General features: G+C 45.4%; 1 protein-coding gene across 6 annotated transcripts in view; it reads left to right on the top strand.

Moving 5' to 3' along the window:
- The window catches only part of myo9ab (myosin IXAb), a 220,952-nt gene that overhangs the window by 47,833 nt on the left and 151,201 nt on the right, over positions 1-21,918 (top strand). The window contains exons 1-2 of one of the 6 annotated variants that reach the window (XM_065022695.1): positions 6,839-7,714; positions 15,493-16,501. In XM_065022695.1, coding sequence (XP_064878767.1) covers positions 7,689-7,714; positions 15,493-16,501 — 1,035 coding nt within the window. In that variant the 5' untranslated portion in view covers positions 6,839-7,688. Of the gene's footprint in view, positions 1-6,838; positions 7,715-15,492; positions 16,502-21,918 lie in introns of those variants that run through there. The other 5 variants (XM_065022694.1, XM_065022698.1, XM_065022699.1 and 2 more) reach the window with 5 other exon arrangements.

Genomic DNA, 21,918 nt, shown 5'->3' with positions numbered 1-21,918 from the left:
CCTTAAACACTCTTGACATGTTAGCGAGTTATAACATTTAAATTACTATTTTTATCATCAATAAAGTACCTGAAAACAGGGGAGAAATAATCACGAGAGTGATACGGTGTTGTATTCTCAATTCAACTTTTAGTTCAATGAGAAAAAGCCGCGATTTCCCCCAGGAATATGGGTGGAGACCAGAGCAATCGATCTCCGGCTCATAGATTAAGAGCATTTCGTAGATCACAGACTAACATTTTTAGGCACCACAAAATAAAGTAATCAATATAACGTTTACACATTACTCTCACAATTCGTACCCTTTGACAGATTTTAACTTTAACACAATTATATGAATGTTATCAATCTCTATCAACTAATACTGAATGCATCTTTTTAACCTTCGATGTTTTAAGATCCTCACATACTATGAACTTACTAATACTTTTTAATGTATAACAGGCTATGAATATTTCCTTTAACCTGTCACATCTGCTACGTTGTTGCATTTCTTCTTAGCGTTACGCAGTAGCTTCTCTGGAACCCGGAAGTTCACCCCACGTCACTGACCCAAAGTAGTGGCAAGTGGAGAAGTTACAGTAAAGCTACCTTTTTAAAACACGCTGGTGTTTCTGTTGGCTTGGCTGACCGTGGGTGGGAGAGCCGACGTGTCCTAGCCTCTGTCCCAGCTGGGTTTTCATCTGACGGCGTAGGGGCGTGAAAGGCTGTCACGCCTCGATTAGAACACACAAAATCCACCTCGTTAAATGTAATGATGTTTTCGTTTAGCTTCTTCATAATAAACGGCATCGAAGAATGGTGCACCTTTTTTTTGCCTTTGGTCCACACTGAACCATGTGGCTGATGGTTTTCTCCTTTCCCTTCCACCCTCCTGGCCGCAGGTTGATCCAATGTTCTGTACTGGCAGCTTTAGTGAAACATTTCCTTTCTCACCTACCGCCGATGGCATGAGTTGAAATGCAGAAACTGCGTTGAGTGTTTCTCTGCAGATGTCGAAGATTCATTATGTGTCACGAGCGGCTCGCTCTGAGATCTAGTCTGAGACTGTTTGGGTGCTCTAAGTGGCACAGCGGTCTAAGGCACTCGGTGCTAGAGGCGTCCCTACAGACCCTGGTTCGAATCCGGGCTGTATCACAACCGGCCGTGATTGGGAGTCCCATAGGGCGGCGCACAATTGGCCCAGCGTCGTCTGGGTTCGGCCGGCGGTAGGTGCGCCATTTGTAAGTAACAATTTGTTCTTCACTGACTCTCCTGGTTAAATTAAGGTTAAATACAATAGATGGTGAACCAGAGAGATTATTGAAAGATCTGGGTTGTGAATTTATTCCCATTCGTGTCCTGCTTATTTTGCTTACGGGGCACAAGTGGTGTTTCTGTACGTATACTACAGCTCCGTCAGGCTAGGCCTCAGGGAGAGGGCTGATCTGAGACCTGTGATGGGAGGTGTTCTCAGGCTACATCAGAATGGCTCCGTCAGTCAGACTGGGGCTCAGGGAGAGCTCTGATGAGATCAAATATCCACCCTCCCTGAGGATTAGATTTTTTTTATTTTCTTCTCGTAAGCGCCGATCAATAATGGCTCACTTCACTGCACTCTACTGCACTTATCGATCTGTCAATTCCACCCAGGCAGAGTTGGCTTGTCTGAGCACAGAGGGACATCAGAGGGAAGAAGTGGAGGCAGGGAAGAGTAAAGCGTAATTCAGAGTTCCCAGACCCGATAGTCCAGTGTCCCATTGTGACATAGCTGCACAGCTCTGAGAGCACCATCAGTGGGGGATGCACAGCCCGAACGCGCACCTTCCCAAAATTCCCAACCAACGCAAATCCGCGTACCGCAGTTTCTCGGGGTCCTATGTACATGCGGCAAAGAGGAAAAAATGTGCAGTTTTTATGCCATGGGGCATAATGAAAAATGTGTAGTTTTTATGCCATGGGGCATAATGAAAAATGTGCAGTTGTATAGCAAGTCTCCTGCTATTCTACTCATTTTGACATGAGGCTCAGAGAAAATATTGCAGTTTTACAGCAAATTTCCTCTAATTCAGATGGCTTATGATGTTCATATGTTATCTCTTCTAGAACACTACCGCGTGTACACTTGTTGGACTAGGCGAGATACTTTAGCCTCGGGCCGTTCAGCTGTCTTGTCTAGTACAACATGCTCACTGTCAATCATTATTTTGGAGGCGCTGCAACTGCAGGCCGTTCTAAAAGCTTAATGAGTATTTAACATGTACATTTGGTACGTATACTAGATTGATCTATCGCAGTAAAAATGGGTATACTGTACGTGTCATCCAGATGTTGGCTGTGTGTGTAGCAGGCCCTGAGAAAATCTGTTTTTATATTTTTGCCTGATAGTTTTTCCCCAAATTGTGTTTACTCTGTTTATTTGTATTTTTTAAATGCAGGTTTTCACTCTCAATCACACTTTTTAAATAGAAAAACAACAAAATTGGATTTTCTATGTCCACAACAATGATGAAACCACATCAGGGGACCACTTTTGAGGTCTGGGGAAAAAAATCGAACCAATTTAAAATGTTGGTGTAGTTACCCTTTAATACAAGTGTGCACCATCCAGAGACCGTTATAGATTTTTCTGTCTCGCTGATGTTTTTGGGACAGCCTTTCCATCTTTACCAGAACACGGTTACCATTAGCATCATTGGTGACTGCGACACAAAGTTTAAACATACCCACCCACACCCCATACCAAAATAATTCTACATTTTAAAATACCATTTCCGAAGAAAAATATTGGATACATGTGAAATGTTTTTTTTATTAAATGCGTTTTAAATACATTCCAACCTAATATTACTTATGTAAAATGTATGTCACTATTTATAAACGGGTGGTTCGAGCCCTGAATACTGATTGGCTGACAGCTGTGGTATATCAGACCGTATACCACGGGTATGACAACCATTTATTTTTACTGCTCTAATTACATTGGTAGCCAGTTTGTAATAGCAGTAAGGCACCTCGGGGGGTTGTGGTATAGCCAACTCCGCGTTGCGTCTTGCCCAAGAACAGCCCTTAGCCGTGAAATATTGGCCATATACCACACCCCCTCGTGCCTTCTTGCTTAAATGTATACAGTATATCACATTGCATCAGAAAATGTATATGTATTTTAAAAATACATTCTGAAATGTACTGAACAAAAATATAAAAATATGCTACAATGTCAATGATTACAGTTCATAAGGAAATCAGTCAATTTAATAAATTCATTAGGCCCTAATCTATGGCTTTCACATGATTGGGAATACAGATATGCATCTGTTGGTCACAGATACTTTTTAAAAAAGAAAGTAGGGACATAAATATATTTCCAAAAACACGTTATCTGTGTGTTGAAATAAGGAGTGTTCCCTCATATATCTCACCAAGTAACATTGTGTTGAATCACCATGTTTTTGCTATTGGCATAAGGTCTTTGAGCTTAAACATAAAGGACAAATGGCTATGGTCCGTAATTATTCTAGGAATATATACATTCAGAAACGGTCAATCAAAGAACATTTTACAATAGAAAAGTCCATTCTTGAATATGAGTTGTGGATGTGAGAGTAATGGGCATATTCTCTTTCAGCTGGATGTTTATCTCCACAGTTCACATAGATGCATCTCTTTTGATGTTGTGGTTTAATACCTTCGACATGTTAGGAAGAGGACATAGTTGATGACTTGTCTAAAATTGCATCCCGCACACGGTTAAAATCACCCCGCCTCATATAATATTCCTGTTACATTCAGATGGTGTAAGGTCATTAATGAACTTTGGGTCATCTTCATTTGGGCAGTAAAAAAATCAGTGAAGTTATGTTTTTTTCCTGTGCCAGGTGTCTTTTTACCATTTTAAAAATACAATTTTGGTCTGTAGTAATTTCTGTAGACTTTAATGGGACTTTTCTTTTATCAATGATAATTAATACCCCTCTGGATCTTGAGGACTAGGCGGAGGAGCAGGCCAATCCATCCCAAGCTCGCCCAAACCTTTCACTTTCTACTGCTGATAGGTGAGTTTCTTAAAAAGATAAAACAGATGTTGGTGTTTTTAATAATTTCTCAAATAAGAAAATACCTTAGTTATTTTGGCAGGCTGCACAATTCCATAGATAATCCATGTCAGATGTTAATGTTTTCACAAACTATATATACAAATTAGTGGATTTGGCTATTTCAGCCATACCCATTGCTGACCGGTGTATAAAATCGAGCACACACAGCCATGCAATCTCCATAGGAATAGAATGGCCTTACTGAAGAGCTCAGTGACTTTCAACGTGGCACCGTCATAGGATGCCACCTTTCCAACAAGTCAGTTAGTCAAATTTCTGCCCTGCTAGAGCTGCCCTGGTCAGCTGTAAGTGCTGTTATTGTGTGGTGGAAACATCTAAGAGCAATAACGTCTCAGCCGCAAAGTTTTAAGTGCGTAGCGCATCAAAATCATCTGTCCTCGGTTGCAACACTCACGACCGAGTTCCAAACTACCTCTGGAAGCAACGTCAGCACAAAAACTGTTAATCAGGAGCTTCATGAAATGGGTTTCCATGGCCGAGCAGCTGCATACAAGCCTAAGATCACTATGTACAATGCCAAGCGTCAGCTGGAATGGTGTACAGCTCGCCACAATTGGACTCTGGAGCAGTGGAAACGCATTCTTTGAATCACACTTCACCATCTGGCAGTCCGACGGACAAATCTGGGTTTGGCAGATGCCAGGAGAATGCTACCTGTCCAAATGCATAGTGCCAACTGTAAAGTTTGGTGGAGGAGGAATAATGGTGTGAGTTTTTCATGGTTCGGGCTAGGCCCCTTAGTTACAGTGAAGGGAAATCTTAACGCTACAGCATACAATGCCATTCTAGATGATTCTGTGCTTCCAACTTCCAACAGTTTGGGGAAGGCCCTTTCCTGTTTCAGCATGACAATGCACCCATGCACAAAGGGAGGTCCATAGAGAAATGGTTTGTCGAGCTGGCCTGCACAGAGCCCTGACCTCAACACCATCGAACACCTTCGTGATGAATTGGAACACAGACTGCGAGCCATGCCTAATTTGTCAAACAACAGTGCCTGACCTCACTAATGCTCTAGTGGCTGAGTGGAAGCAAGTCCCTGCAGCAATGTTCCAACATCTAGTTGAAAGCCTTCCCAGAAGAATGGAGGTTATAGCAGCAAAGAGGGGGACAAACTCCATATGAACGCCCATGATTTTAGAGTGAGATGTTCGATGAACAGGTGTCCACATACCTTTGATCATGTAGCACTACATGACTAAAAGTATGTGGACACCTTCTCGTCAAACATCTCATTCAAAAGTCATGGGGTGTCCACATCCTTTTGGCCATGTAGTGTATGTCTTTAAAATAGGGTGGGGGCATAAAAATGGGTCAACTTGGAGCACCGCTACCTCCTAAATATTCTTGGCATTCAGCTCCAAAAAGTGACTTTCTGACCACTTATACCACGGGCAAATATGTATGAAATGTTTTGTTCAAATCAAAAGGGGGTGCGGTCAAAAAGTGATAGAAATCAAACGGAATGACCCTTAATCATTACTGTCATTTCACTTTTCCACAGGCTATGGTCGTCAGAGAACCAAACGGTCTGTTTTTAAACTAATCTATTTAAACTAATTGTATACATGACCCATGTTGGGAGTTACTGTATTCTCTCCACCACTATAAGTAGGGGGAGGACTAGACTGGAGAGTAAACAAAGCTAAGGGTTGACGGGACAAGAAACGAGAACCAAGTCTAGAGATGGAGAAAGAGATTGGCTTGCGGTCTGCTATGAGACCACGAGAGTGAGAGCGAGGGATGGAGGTCAGAGAAGGAAAGAGAGCTTCTGTGTTGGGCCTTAGAAACAGAGACAGTCTCTGATACTGGGAGGATGAGGAGAGGGGGGGGGGGCTTAAATCCATACAATACATCAGTGGGCTTTCCATAAGGGAAACGGCGCCACTCTCCGCCCCCAGCATGTTTTTGTTGTCGTTTTTGTTTTGTGGGCTAAAAACAATTGCGGTACCTATTCTGCTGTTCTGTTACGCCGGCAATGATGTCGAGTGGGGGGGAGGCGAAATCTGTCTTTGCTGATTGCAGTAACTTTTTGTTGTCGTATCCGAAACAGACGTGGCAGTTTCACCATTAAGGATTTCATCTTTAAGGCGTGGTGGTGTGGGTCTTGTGGTTGAAAGGGAGGGAGTGATTTGTTTGGCTGGAGGTGGATCATGTTGTCGATTGGGGGCCAGTGAGCCACACAGCCAGGGCCAGACTGGGCCAGGGTGATGTCATATCCCCTGGGGAGTGTGGTACTGTAGCAGCACAGAAGGGAGGCTGCTCTGTTGCTCTGCACCATGTCTTTGTCACACACTCACTCCCCAAGAACTATCGACCCGGCTGGGCTGGGGCTCAGTGTGCGTGTGTGCAGACACGTGCACACAAACACACGTGTGCACATTTCTTTGCTCTTGCAAGAGCACAAGCAGATGGCCACACACACACACGTGCCACACAATGTCCGTCATTGCCCCTGTCTTACCCACCCTCAGTCTTTGATAACATCTCTCCTCCATGTCCCTCTCTCTCTCTCTTTCTCTCTCTCTCTTTCCTCCTAGTCACACCACGCTTTCTCCTTCACTCTCTCTCTCTGGCTGCGATCAGATTTCAGGAAACAACAGATCTCCCTCCCTCTCATCCCCTCCCCCTTTCCTCTCCTCTCCTCCCCCTTTCCCTCCAGCTCTGCTGCCAAACCCCACACACAAATGCTCACTTCCCTGTCATTCCCTGGACAGAGGGCTGAGGTAGAGAGAGAAGGAAAGAGGGAGAGAAAAGGAGTGCAGGAGGGACGTGGGGGGATAAAGGCTGCGTGTCTGTTTTGCAGATGAGTATGTCCTCATGGCGGTCTGATTTTGACCAGTGAGGATCTCTTTTTTTTGTGTGTTTTTTTGTTGTTGAAGCAATTTCTCATTTGTACACAATCTGTGCTTCTGGATTTTTGTCATTCTACATTGGACTGGAGTTGGTTAAGGATGTTGAGTCCTCTCATGCTAAAATTGGAGTTATTGTCTTGAGTTCCTTGGTCGAGAGCTGCGTCAAAGGAGTGTTTGTTCAAGATTCAATGCAAGGTCACTTCATTGACCATCCTCTGTGGATCTCTAGTCACTGCGGACATTCTGAACGAAGCAAGATTAGCTACGGAATCTTTGACTTTGTCCTTCCTTTGGAGATGACACGCATGTACATGCATACTTCAAACACACTCTCCTACTCTGAATGACTCTGCACTCTTTCCTCGCGCACGGAATCCCTGGAAGATGTGTGTGCAGTAGTTCCTGTGAACCGTGCTAGTCTGATGGATTCAGGAATTCTCTCCTGCTCACATCCTCATCGGACATTCCCTGGAAGCCTAAGTCTTTGAAGGCCTTTTTAACCTCTAAAGACCTCCGTAAACTGCACAACCGGACGTCATCTTCCCGTAAACTCCCAACACACTCCCGACAATGTCTGAGGCTGATATCATCACTGCTGTATTCTAGTACGCTCTCATTCCCAACCAACGTCAGACTGCTCTCTGAGACGATTCTCCGTGGAACTCCGGCAGGATTTGCCTTGTTGAGCTGTGTGGTTTGGTTGTAACTGCAGGGTTCACGTTCCTCTTGTTGGCACATGCCTGTTACCCTGCAGGTCAAAGGGTAAGTGGAGCTGGAACTTTGTCTATTGCTGCCTATCACAAGGCCAAATCATTTTGATGATTTATCTTGATAAGTACTGTATGACCTCACTCAAGGGACAAGTGTAGCAATTTGCAAGGGCTATAGGACTTTGTTCTTTGAAAACCTGGGTTGGAACCGGTTCAGGGAACAAAACTGGAAAAGAACGTCATTTTTCGAGGAACAGAATGAGAACCGGGAACGACAGTGATCTATAGTGTTCCGGAACAGAACCATTATTTTGAAGGCATGGCAACCAGTTAATAATGTTCTTTTGGGTTCTGGGATATATTTTTGGGGGACCCACAAAAAAATGCAACAATGCGCCTATTCAAAGCCCTCACTCTGTCACTTATGACAGTCTGCCTGCCAGCTAAACTCTTTTCCTGTGCATGCGTGAAATTAGGGAGAGGGATTTTTATTTAGAGAAGAATGGATTCACTTTTTCAATGCTAGTTAAGGTTACTATAGTTGTCACGTTTCACATTGGATTTATTAACTACAAAAAGGTAAGACGTGTTTTTATTTTCATTCTGGTGTCGCTCTGCACACACGCGCTTGTTAGCGAGCTAGCGTTAGCTAGCTAACGAGCTCTGGTCCAATATTAAGCCAAGTCTCGGAGGTTAAGACATTCAAAGTTCCATAGAAGCTGCTCCTCCGTAGGTATAATTCTGTGGGCCTAATTCAGATAATGCATGTCATCACAAGATGCCAAGTTTCCTTCACTCTCTCTCGCAAAATTCCAGTCGCATCTCGTGCCCTACACTTGTCTGTCCAATGCATGTTAACAACTATAGCTTGCAAACTTCTCTATCCACTCTAATTGGTGAAGTAATTTAATGTTAATACTAAATGTAAAAAATAAAAAATAAATGATTTCAGAGGTTTAAAAAGGAACAGAAAGGAACAATTTAAACCATTACTCTTTTGGGGTTCGAACCGGTTCCAAACTCTTTTTTTTTTGCTGATCGGAATAGTGGAATGAAAAACATTATGGTTCTGTTCGGAACCAAAAGATTTGAAATTAATTTTGGTTCCAACCCCTGCTTGGAAATGGGTTTGAAAGGAGAGTTGAAAAGGTTTGGGTTGGAAATCCATCATTCTGGTGTCAAGTAGACTAGATGAAGAATACAGTACAGGATATCTGTTTTCGGCAATGTCAGTCTGCATGTTATCAGAAACCACATTTAATTTTTTAGGAGTGTGTGAAAGTACATGAAGATTATTGAAGTGTGTGTGTGAGATCTTCTGTGGTCAGGGATTTTGATCAAACATTTCAATAAGGAAATGTAAATGTCAACCTTTTAGTGTATTTCACTAAGCGCAAAAGTAGTGTGATGTGTGAGGTTGATGTGTGAGGCTGTGGAATGCAGACGTTGTATGGGTGAGAACACAAACTGAACGGGCTGTTCGCTGATGTTACTGAAGGAGAGGCGGAAGTGCAGGATGACTCTGAATTTCAGTTGGTGGTTTGTTGAAATCTGGGATTTTTCTTTGGCCAGACATTCTGGTAACAGCCTAGTGTGGTTGGGGATTCCTGTCTCTCTTTTTCTCTTTCTGTCTATTTCTTTCTTTCTGTCGGTCTGTCTCTTTCTGTCAGTCTGTCTCTTTCTGTCGGTCTGTCTCACACACACACACACACACAATGTTCCTTGTGAAAGCAGGACCTGAGCAACAGCTAAGAACCCCCCCCCCCCCCCCCGTGACCTAGTGGTGAACTGACCCTGTCAGTTGTCAGATAAATGGGCTCCTTTTTTCATTAAGAGCTTTCTTTATGTCTCTCAGTTTACGGCCTTCATGCCTACAGCCACATCAATGGGGATCCCCCATCCACATAAGAGCTTCGTCTCAACGTTATCTCTATGTTATCTACCCCACACTGTCAGCTACATTGACGGAACTGTGACAAAACAAGACAACAAAAAATGTTGTAAATGTATCTTCCCCCTCCCTCGTTCTCTTCCTCCCCTACCTGTATTGGGTTAGCAGTGAGGTCGTTGTAATCGTCTTGAGCTCTGTCGGAACTGCGAACGCCGTGCTCCGAATCAAATGGAACGTTATTTGTCACATGCTTCGTAAACCACAGGTGTAGACTAACAGTGACATGTGCTTACTTATGGCCCTTTCCAACAATGCAGAGAGAAGAACAAAAAATAGAGTAATAATTACACAAGGAATAAATACACAATGAGTAATGATAACGTGGCCATATACACGGGGTACTGGTACATAGTCGATGTGCAGGGGTGCAAGGTAATTGAGGTAGATATGTACATGTAGGTAGGGGTAAAGTGACTAGGCAACAGGATAGATAATAAACTGTAACGGCATTATGTGATGAGTCAAGAGTCAGTGCAAAACGGGTCAGATCTTATAGCGATTGGTTAACTATTGAGCAGTCTTATAGCTTGGGGGTGGAAGCTTCAATCTCCTTGACAAGGTCTTTGTCACCGTGCAGCTTTCGCTGTCCCTCAGGCTTGGGTTGGACCACCACCTGTCCAGCACCAGCACTCCAGGCTGGAGTGACCTCACCTCCACTGCACAGAGCTTGCTACAGAGGTGCCTGACAGTAAATGGAGTAAATCCCAAACAGTGGTGAGCTAGGTGCTATCAACCGTGTTATCTCCATTGGGAGCCTGTCGGGGCCTGAGCTGGTATGCCCCCTTGGCTCCTTACCCTGACCTCTGACCTTTCAGTCCATCCATCAACCTCGACCCTGCCTACTGTCCAGACATCTTTCTGTTGGCTCTGGTGACTGCTGCCTGTTTTTCTCAAGGCCTCCCAGTCGTATCGTATCCGGGTCTATTCAGTCCCCAGTGTCGGACTGACTGTCTCTCTATCCGCCCATGCTGCGGCTCCTGTAGGCAGGAAAAGTCAAGCCAACCTCTCTCCAGTCTCCAGGCTAGAGTGGTGTGGTTTACTGTCATATGTGGAGTCCCATGATTTTCTGTTCCCCCACTCCCTGAGGGTGGGCAGCTAGGTTGGCTGGGGTCAGTGTCATCTAATTTCAGTGCACCCAGGAGCCAAGTTTAGGAGTGTGGCTCAATTGACAGATTTTCCTTTTTTTCTTTGCTGCAGGGTTGAACTTTGCATGGGTATTTGGTTTTCTTTATTTTTTTTTGTTACAGCACAATCTCATCACATTTTGCATGAGGCTATATGCTCACCTAACTACACTACTCATCCAAGCTAGCATTTACAACTTCAGAGTAGCCTCCTGAGTGGAGCAGCAGTCTAAGCCACTGCATCGCAGTACTAGCTGTGCCACTAGAGATTCTGGGTTCGAGTCCAGGCTATGTCGCAGCCGGCCGCGACCGGGAGACCCATGGGGCGGCGCACAATTGGCCCAGAGTCGATAGGGAAGGGTTTGTCCGGCAGGGATGTCCTTGTCCAATCGCGCACTAGCGACTCCTGAGACGGGCCAGGTATACTGTGTTTCCTCCGACACATTGGTGCGGCTGGCTTCCACGTTAAGCGGCATTGTGTCAAGAAGCAGTGCGGCTTGGTTGGGTCGTGTTTCGGAGGACGCACGGCTCTCGACCTTCACCTCTCCCGAGTCCATACGGGAGATGCAGCAATGAGACAAGGCTGTAACTACCAATTGGATACCACGAAATTGGGGAGAAAAAGGGGTACAAAAAAATGAAATAACTTCTGCGTAATTGTGACGTATGCCTGAACAATGAAACACTATGCTTAGACGAGGACAGAGATATGAGTGGTATACCCCAGTTGTTTATCAGGAAGCAGCTGCATGCTCTCTCGCTCTCTCTCCCCCTCTCCCCCTTTGCCATCCATCCTCATTGACAAATCTCTATCCCCAGTGTGGGGTTCTCCTACTAGCTCAGAGACAACTGGACGTGTTGGCAACAGTCACAACTCACTTAGCCCCAGTAATGACTCACTGAGCAGGGTTGATGGAGGCTCTTGACAGGGCCTCCCATGTTACTGCACAGTAGATGGACGTTGTGACGTAGCTTGAGGAGCGCCGTGCGAAGGCAAACCAGACTTTTTTTTTTAACGAACCAACAACCGAATGGCAGGCTGTCAGTGTGTCTCTCTAGGGGGGCCTCTCTTTCTCCCTGTTGTCTCTCTCGGGAGACTGCAGCGTGCAACAGGCCCCTGAGGCGAGCAGACGGAATGTTTTTATGATGCTGTGCTGAAGTGGTCTTCTTTACATCTCCTCACTCTGTTTCAATTCAATTCTAGGGGCTTTTTTGGCATGGGGAACATATGTTAACATTTCCAAAGCAAGTGAAGTAGATCATAAACAAAAGTGAAATAAACAATAAAAATGAACAGTAAACATTACACCCACAGAAGTTCCAAAATAATTAAGACATTACAAATGTCATATTATGTATATATACAGTGTTGTAACGATGTGCAAAATGGTTAAAGTACAAAAAGTAAAAATAAATAAACATAAATATGGGTTGTATTTACAATGGTGTTTGCTCTTCACTGGTTGCCCTTTTCTTGTGGCAACAGGTCATATTTCACCCAGCAGATATTGGAGTTTATCAAAATTGGGTATGTTTTCGAATAATTTGTGGATCTGTGTAATCTGAGGGAAGTATGTGTCTCTAATATGGCCCTACATTTGGCAGGAGGTTAGGGAGTGCAGCTCAGTTTCCACCTCATTTTGTGGACAGTGTGCACATAGCCTCTTCTCTTGAGAGCCAGGTCTGCCTTCGACGGGCCTTTCTCAATAGCAAGGCTATGCTCACTGAGTCTGTACATAGTCAAAGCTTTCCTTAAGTTTGGGTCAGTCACAGTGGTCAGGTATTCTGCCACTGTGTACTCTCTGTTTAGGGCCAAATAACATTCTAGTTTGCTCTGTTTTTTGTGAATTCTTTCCAATTTGTCAAGTAATTACTTTTGTTTTCTCATGATTTGGTTGGTTCTAATTGTGTTGCTGTCCTGAGGCTCTGTGGGGTCCCAGGACCAGCTTGCTTATGGGACTCTTCTCCAGGTGCATCTCTCTGTAGGTGATGGCTTTGTTATGGAAGGTTTGGGAATCGCTTCCTTTTAGGTGGTTGTAGAATTTAACGTCTCTTTTCTGGATTTTGTTCATTAGCGGGTATCGGCCTAATTCTGCTCTGCATGCATTATTTGGTGTTTTACGCTGTACACAGAGGATATTTTTGTAGAATTCCGCATGCAGAGTCTCAATTTGGTGTTTGTCCCCAATTTCTTTTTGTGAATTCTTGGTTGGTGAGCGGACCTCAGACCTCACTACCAGAAAGGGCAATGGGTTCTATAACTAATTCAAGTATTTTTAGCCAGATCCTAATTCGCATGCCGAATTCTATGTTCCTTTTGATGGCATAGAATGCCCTTTTTGCCTTGTCTCTCAGATCGTTCACATCTTTGTGAAAGTTACCTGTGCCGCTGATGTTTAGGCCAAGGTATGTATCGTTTTTTTTGTGTGCTTTAGGGCAGCAATATCTAGATGGAATTTGTGGTCCTGGCGACAGGACCTTTTTTGGAGCACCATTATTTTGGTCTTACTGATATTTCGTGTCAGGGCCCAGGTCTGGCAGAATCTGTGCAGAAGATCTAGGTACTGCTGTAGGTCCTCCTTGTTTGGTGACAGAAGCACCAGATCATCAGCAAACGGTAGACGTTTGACTTCAGATTCTAGTAGGGTGAGGCCGGGGGCTGCAGACTGTTCTAGCGTCCGCGCCAATTCTGTATCCGTGTCATCTCTCTCTCTCACTCACTCACACACTCACACACTCACACACTCACACACTCACACACTCACACACTCACACACTCACACACTCTCTCACTCTCTCTCTCTCTCTCTCTCTCTCTCTCTCTCTCTCACTTTCCATTTCTCTCCTCTGCAACTCACTCATTCTACCCTCCTCCCTGTGTATCTCCCTCTCTCATGTTGTCTCTGTTAATCTCCCGCTCACTTTCACTCTCTCCTCCTGTCTGTGTGATAAAGAGAGGCGACCCGTGAAGCTGCAGACGCAGATCTCTCCAGACAATGGAGACACAGCAGTTCAGATGAGACGGACAGACAGTCAGACGGACAGGCACCTGAGAGAGCAGCTGGCCTGCTGCCAACTGCAGGAGGCAATTGCAGAGCGAGAAAAGAGGGGGAAGGGGAGGCTAAAACGAAGAGACAAAAGAGGCTGCGAGAGAATCCATACCGTAGAAAGACATGAGCTAATGCGGAGAGGGGCTTAGTAGTTATGACATCCACTCTACCTTTGAGGCTCAATCTAAAGAAAAGCAGATTAGATCTCTCTCCCCTGAGGATATTTCCATGTACAAATGACACGCTCATTTCTCTCAGCCGAATGAAAACCTACACCTGTAAATAGAAATGGTAGTTCCTGGAAACACGCTGTACTGCTTCGTAGTTGTTGCTTTGAGGCCTAATGTTGTTAGCATGAAACCATTAACCTTTTTGAGTTTGTTCTGATAGTCCGATGCCTGTCCTTTCGAATTTCTTGTTTTTGTGTGGCAAGGGATCAGAATTGGGAGTTTTAATCACTTCATAATTCCTAAATAAAATTGATTTCAGTAAAAAATACTGTGCCTAATTGGTCGGTCTACCTTTACTTGTTACTTCTATTGACTTGAATTATCCTCCCTCCTCGTGAGGGAGAGAAAAGATATGTGGGGTTTTGGTAACGGATATACAAGGCCATGTTTCTTAAAAAATGCAGAACTAAATATAAGTGTTGGTTGGGGTCTTCAACATTATTGTGTTTTTTTTAGATGTATTTCTCATTTCTTTTAAGACATTTCCTGGTAGATGTGGTCTTAACCCCTTTTCCATCTGTTTGACTAGAAAGACTAGTCTTTGCGTGTTCCTAATTTTTAGGATGGAAAATGGTTGAACATTTTATATATATGCCTTCATTTAAAAAAACATACAGACTGTTCGCTTTCATTTGGCACCTATTTCGACAGGCTCCTATAAACTTCACATGTTGGCGCTCATGGATCCTTTTACATGGAAATGCCCTCAGCTAATCAACCGTGTGATGAAGATAAAGCGAATCTGATCGAAACTAACGCCCTCAGTCCCAATTCTTCATCTCCTCATATTTAATTTAAGGGAACAATTTGCCACAAGTCTTGCATAGTATTTTTTGCCTAAATGTTGGCTCCATTGATGAGAGATGTCTCGATAGGACTCACCTGGTTAAATCAATTGGATACATAAATGACCGTCGATGTCAGCAATTGTTTTTGACGTTGGTCTCTGTCGCCTTACCTTGTGGAGTTAGAATATTTTCTTTTGACATGCTAGTCGCTAAGCGTAGCTTAGTCTCTGTACTTGTACAGTGTTCTCTGTGGTGAATGGTGGCCCGTGGAGAGCACTCGGTCTATCCAGTATCAACAGGGAAGTGGTGAATTAAGCCATTGTGTTCTCATTAGAGACACTTCTGTGTGGACGCTGGCAGCTGTTAATCTTGGCACACGGACACTGGGATTAGCACACACACGGTCCATGGCTCAGATAAACAAGGGCCCAGTGGCTTAGAAATTTGTAACACTCATACTGTCTGGAGTTTTTTTGCATTTTTTTATAAGGCGTTACTTGGTTTTGCTCTCTGTTTTGTGACTTTCTCTAGAACAAGAGCAGTTATTTTGAATATGACACACACAAAGCCCGTGACACATAATGTACAATCTGTAACCTCTCCCCTCGTGTTGTTCATCTGCCTCTAACTTTTCTCTCTTCTTTCCTATATATATATTGATATATTTTTTTCTTCTTCTCTTCTCAGCTGGAATGTCCTGAGTCAGTCCCCTGGGCCCAGAGAAGAACTCCCAGCAGCAGCAGCGGCAGCCAGCGCTGATGGGACCTGCTGCTCCAGTATGAGCCTTCAAGATGCCGGCTGCGGCTATGCTAGCACCAACGCTAACGCCAATGTGGCGGCTAACACGGCTAGCGGCAGCATGCGGCGGCGCCTGGAGGACCAGGAGTTCACTCTGCGCGTCTACCCGGGCGCCCTGGCTGAGGGAACCATCTACTGCCCCGTGGGCGCCCGCAAGAGCACCACGGCTGCCGAGGCCATCGATCATCTGCTGGAGCGCCTGAGCCTGGATGGCACCAAATGCTACGTGTTAGCTGAGGTGAAGGAGTTCGGCGGGGAGGAGTGGATACTTAACCCCAGCGACTGCCCCGTCCAGCGGATGATGCTGTGGCCCCGCAATGCCCTGGAGAACCGCTGCGGCCTGGGCAGTGGCGAGGACTACCGCTTCCTGCTCCGCGAGAAGAACCTGGACGGCTCCATCTATTATGGGGGGAGTCTCCAGATGTGGCTGCTTGTGACCGAGGAGCGCCGCCGCATGGTGGAACGGGGTTTCCTGCCCCAGCCCGCAGGGGGCGAGCACCCTTCCGACCTGTGCGCTCTCCCCGAGCTGACGGAGCGCGCCCTGCTGGAGAGCCTGCGTGCGCGCTTCCGCCAGGAGAAGATCTACACCTACGTCGGCTCCATCCTCATCGTCATTAACCCTTTCCAGTTCCTACCCATCTACAACCCCAAGTATGTCAAGATGTACGACAACCATGCACTGGGCAAGCTGGAGCCGCACATCTACGCGGTGGCGGACGTGGCGTACCACGCCATGCTGCAGCGACGGAGGAACCAGTGCATCGTCATATCCGGCGAGAGCGGCTCGGGGAAGACTCAGAGCACCAACTTCCTGATTCATCACCTGACCGCCCTCAGCCAGAAGGGATTTGCCAGCGGGGTGGAGCAGATCATCCTGGGGGCGGGGCCTGTGTTAGAGGTAAGGAGTTGACTGGTTGTGGGGTTTTAATATTGTGTTTGTGTGTGGGGGAGAGGCTCCAACTCTACATACACAAGTGCGAATGTGATCGATGTTTTGTGAAATACAGGTCATGGCTGCTGACTGGGTGGTGGTAGAAAGGCAGGTGGAGGGGCTACATATCATATGAAAGTGAGGATAAACTAGCGGTCGCGACTTTAGCCTAAATTCTCATGTCTTACTGTCTCGTCCTTCTTTATCCCATCCTTGGCCTCATGTCGTGATACCCTCTTCCTTGTTACTTGAATTAATGCCAGGTATACACTTCATGATTTCGCCACCCATGTTTTTGCCGTCCCAGATGAATTTTCATGATCGTGGGTGAAATCCTATGAACTTTGGCTAGGATCAGTATGTTGGGACTCATGTTTGAGTGGATCATGGACACACCGATAATGGCTGTTCAGTTCTCCAGACCCCTGTCGGATGTCCCGATTTTAATCAAAATAAAAAATAGTTTTAGGACATTTCAGAAATGCTGGTTGTGCATCTTGCAGTATGAGCAGTGCTACGACGCGATTGGGCAAGGACTACTGCCAATAGGCAATGAGCACTCAGCAAGACCAAAACAATGTTGGCGAAGAGGAAAGCAGCAACAACAACACGTGCCGTGTGGGCCGAGGTGATGGCAGACAGATGGCAGACAGATTGGTGAAGCTGCGACCTATTTGTTTAATTATATTTATGTCACCTTTTATTTAACCAGGTAGGCCAGTTGAGAACAAGTTCTCATTTACAACTGTGACCTGACCTGACGTACCAAATGCAGGGCAGGATCAGCTAGAGAATCATTGTGTAACGTGAGTGCCCACATCCTGGGGTTGAGTGAAAGAAAATCTGGAAATGTGAGCACGTCCCAAGTTAAGATTTTAGAAGTTGCTGTCCAGCGTAACTGTAAATGAGACAAATGATTGACAGCTTGCTGTGACAGTAAGACATAGGGAAGTGGTGGTGTGTGGGTGGGGGGTGCTCACTGTGCTACATACAGAAGTACAAACGCAGAACTATGTGTTGTGAATTATAGGTCATGGTTACAGGGAGGAAGTGTGACATGAAAGCCCAGTATAATATGTTATTTCACTAGCAGCCGTGTGTATTTAGCCATGAGACGAAGCATGTCACAGTGGATTATAGACATGTTTTAAATAGAGATTGGAATGCCTCGACATGCGGAACCTATATTTATCTGCTATCGGAACATATGAGCTGATGCTTATATACGTTATTGACCTAGAAACCGTGCGTGGACATTTTTCTAGCTCTTCAGAAAACCTTAATGCAGCATGGCCTAATCTAGATGGGATTAGGAGTCGATTTATGCATTTAGATTTTGATGTATAAAAAAAAGCCAAGGACTACTAAAGGGCACTAATTTTACTCAAGTCTGATTTGTGACTGCCTTTCAGTGCTCGTTACAAAGTGATTGGCTGCAACAGGAGCCTCTTTGTCGAGTTTGTTGTTTTCCAGCGGCCATTTTGTCTGCCACGAGTCACGACACAAGAACACTGCTGCACATACAGCGGGGCCATGGTAGAATGTGCACACTCACCATGTGCTTCACATGTGGACCCAATGCTGCAAAGCAGGCCTCGGATCTGGTTAGTTAGGGATAAGGGGGCCGGTAAGTCCTCAGGAAATCATAAATACATCTTTTTGTAAGACCTTATTTGAGTCTTCCGTTGAAAGAGAATAGAGAGACATTTACCTTTTTTTATCATTTAAAAGGGCTTTGAACTTTGAATCTTGTGTTGGAAAACAACAGAGTTATGAGCTAAGGCTTGTTCACCAGTTCTGATATCCTCCAGGCAAGTAATACGTCAGCGTGAACCAGTTACTAGGTGTAGATACTTGACATGGATGAATCTGAACACCTGTCCGGCTCTCAATTCCAATGTGGCAGTTCTTCTGTTTTTTTGTTTTCTACAGTATGCTTTTGTAGGCTGTCGGTCTCCTACTTCCTAGTCTATAAGCAGAAGATAACAGACCTTGAATAAATACCTTGAAGTCGATAGTAATGACATGCAATTTTTTCTCTTAACCAGCTGAACATCCCAGTCTCTCTTTGATATGAGTAGCAGCGGTATCGAGTGGAGAATGTATCGCTCTGGTCAGAAGTTTCCCCAAGGTACAGATCTAGGATCAGCTTCCCCTCCACCAATCCTAATCTTAACCACCAGTGGGGGAAATGCAAAACTGATCCAAGATCAGCGTCTAGGGGCAACTTCCCCTCCCTATTCCAGGAGGTATCAATGGCTAACTGTGAATACTTTGAGGCCTGACATTCTTTGTCCCACTGAGCTGGACCGGTGTCGAGCAGTTTGTGGTAAAAAAAATTCACAGATTTACAATCTGAGCTGTAGAAGCGGAACTACTAGACTGACTCTTCTGGCCGGCCTCCAGTATAGTCATGCCAATTACAGACCCGTTTGCCTCGGTCAGATGCTCAGACGGGTCTAGTTAATCTAGCTGCTGGTGGTGCATTGTTGAAGTTGCTTGTCAAGTGGCCTGGGCTAACATTGAATTGTTTGCCCTGTAAGATTGCTTATCGGCTACTGCCGTTGGTAGGTTGTGGGAGTTTGGGGAGAGCGGCAAGTGTTGCTCTGTTAGCTGGATGCTAGCAACTCGTGTTGCCCGGTGGCGCTTGCTATGGCTCCTCCTGTACTCGTCTTCTCATGTAACGCACACCTGTACATAAGCATGTATCCAAGTTAAGATAAAGATGACTGTCTGTGGGAATGCTGGCTACTCTGGTTTCTAGGAAAAACGGAACAGAGATTCAGGCGCGCGCGCACACACACGTTTGTATCCACGCATACATGCACAGATGAAGGCACACATACACTTCACTGCGTATGTACACACACTGTGCCTTTTGATGTTGCCTTGACCTGACGCTTGCGCTTCTGCTGCGGAGGCAAAAAATCTGCTGCCATTTCACTCCTGAGAGAACAATACGCCTCTGGTCTTCATTCCAGCACATGGACACCCTGGTGAGAGCAGTCTGCCCTCCTCTCACTCTCTTCCCTCATGTCCTGCAGTGCAGCGTATCCCCCCCCCCCCCCCCCACACACACACACACACACACGCATCACATTCTGTTACCGTGTAGTGTGGGTTAACTGCACCTCAGGTTGATGCCAAGTTAGTCATCTTTATCTTATCTGTGGGAATGCTGGCTACTCTGGTTTCCAGGAAAAACAGAGCAGAGATTCAGACGCGCGCACACACCACACACACACACACACGTTTGTAACCATGGCCTGAATCTGTTTTACACCCTTGCTGTGGGTAAACCATAGCGGTAGACTAGAGACACTAACTCACTGTGATTGACTTTGCTTATCGGTGAAGGGCACCATAGTCTGCACTCCAAAAACAACTAAAACCGTAATCTCCAGTCTACTCTTCTCCACCAACGCACCATCGCCATGACCGACAGCATGACATCATGCCAGCAGTATCATCTAACAGCTCGCTTCACCCCAAATGTCCCAGTAGTCATTACTTACCATAAAAAACAAACGTTTAATGTGTCACCGTAGAGGCCAGTAACTGCAGCCGTGCGTAATCTGACCTGCGTTCAGAGCCCCAATGACAGAGGCATGACGGCACAGGGTGCATCAATATTGTGCTGACAGGAACACTGTGAGATGATGGGAAAGAAGTGTGGCAAATGTCATACAATGTTTTTCTAATCAGTCAGGTGACTCAAACGAGAAATGTTTGCCACAGGCCCCAAATACCGCCCCTACACCTCTGCCTGTTTAATCGCCATCTCTTGAAGGAGAAAGACCCCTCTCTGAGACTAACTGTATGACATTTTGCAAGCATTCAATAGTATTCATTTCATCGATAGTTTCCTGTCCCTGATTATTTCTAGGAGAATAAAGGTATATCCCGACATTGATTTGAGCCCTCCAAGACGGCACTGTTTGACTGAGAACTGCGCTGCAGATGTGGTATTGTTCCTATCATGTAGCCTGGCTACGATTTTGAAGTTGCCCTCTATACAGACGGTATGCAGACAGCCGATAGACTATAGTAGGGATCCAGTATCAGTTAGCATTCGCTTAGCTCTCCTGGAAGGACTCCCCAGAGTGACAACCAGCTAATCTCTACTTCAGACAGACCCTACTTCAGGAGGTCGAATCTAGTTGGGATCAGACCACGCTAATTGGTCAGGCTCGCCCTTGAAGGAAAGTGCTCAATGTACCCAACGCGGGGCATTCTCCTCATGCAAATCACCCGACGTTCCCAAGATTTACGCGTCTCGCTGCCTCATTTTTACACGGACCCGTGACTCGTCAAAACACCGTCGGTATCTATATGCCCCAGGAACCTTCCAATGACACCCTAATGTTCCAAAGTTGTTGTTTTTTCTCTTTTTTTTTCTCTTTTTTAAAGAAGAGGGAAAAAAATCTAAATGGCTGCCCAACTCTTTCTTCGTACCGTGTTGGCCAACGACAAACCCTTCCCAGTCTGAATAAGCTAACACACTGACCTTAGCTGTGGGCTGTGTGTCTGGGGGCTGATGGACTGAATCTGGGGTTCTTCCGCTTGGGCTCTAGGGGACAGATTGTAGCCTGCAACTGAGGCCACCGCCAGATATCACCTCTTAACCAGGCCCAGAGCGACGGACAGCCCTGTCTGCTGTGGCTCAGATGGATGGCTCCAGGTAGTGCCAGCCTCTGGTCTCTATCAATGGAGGTTTGGTGTAGAGAGTGTAGAGGGTGTGTGGGTCTGTGAGGTGCTGTTCCGACGCTTCTGAGTTTAAGATCAGAGATGGCCTTATCGCTTGAAATCCCATATAGCCAGGCATATGGATGCACTTACAGTAGACACCAGTCTTGTATCCGGCTGTATAGCTACGTTTGCTCTGACAATAAAAGGCAATAAATAAAAAATATAAACGCAACATATTACAGTTACAGTTCCTTTAAGGAATTCAATCAATTGAAATACGTTCATTACAAGGAATTAAGATATACATCTGTTGCTCACTGATACCTTACAATAAGTTAGGGGCGTGGATCAGAAAACAAGTATTTGGTGTGACCACCATTTGCCTCGTGCAGCGGGACACATCTGCTTCGCATAGAGTTGATCAGGTTGTTTGTGGCCTGAGAATGTTGTCCCACTCGTCTTCAATGGCTGTGCGATTGACATTCAATTCTCTGGCAACAGCTCTGGTGGACATTCCTGCAGTCATCACGCCAATTGCACGCTCCCTCAACTTTAGATATCTGTGGCACTGTGTCGTGTGACAAAACTACACATTTTAGAATGGCCTTTTATTGTCCCCAGCACAAGGTGAACCTGTGTAATGATCATGTTGTTTAATCAGCTGCTAGACATGCCACACCTGTCGGGTGGATAGA

Source organism: Oncorhynchus nerka, linkage group LG9a, assembly GCF_034236695.1.
Source record: "Oncorhynchus nerka isolate Pitt River linkage group LG9a, Oner_Uvic_2.0, whole genome shotgun sequence".
In the NCBI taxonomy this organism is placed as follows: domain Eukaryota; kingdom Metazoa; phylum Chordata; class Actinopteri; order Salmoniformes; family Salmonidae; genus Oncorhynchus; species Oncorhynchus nerka.
The sequence above is the reverse complement of the archived record's forward strand: the minus strand, read 5'-3'. Positions and strand labels throughout refer to the sequence as shown.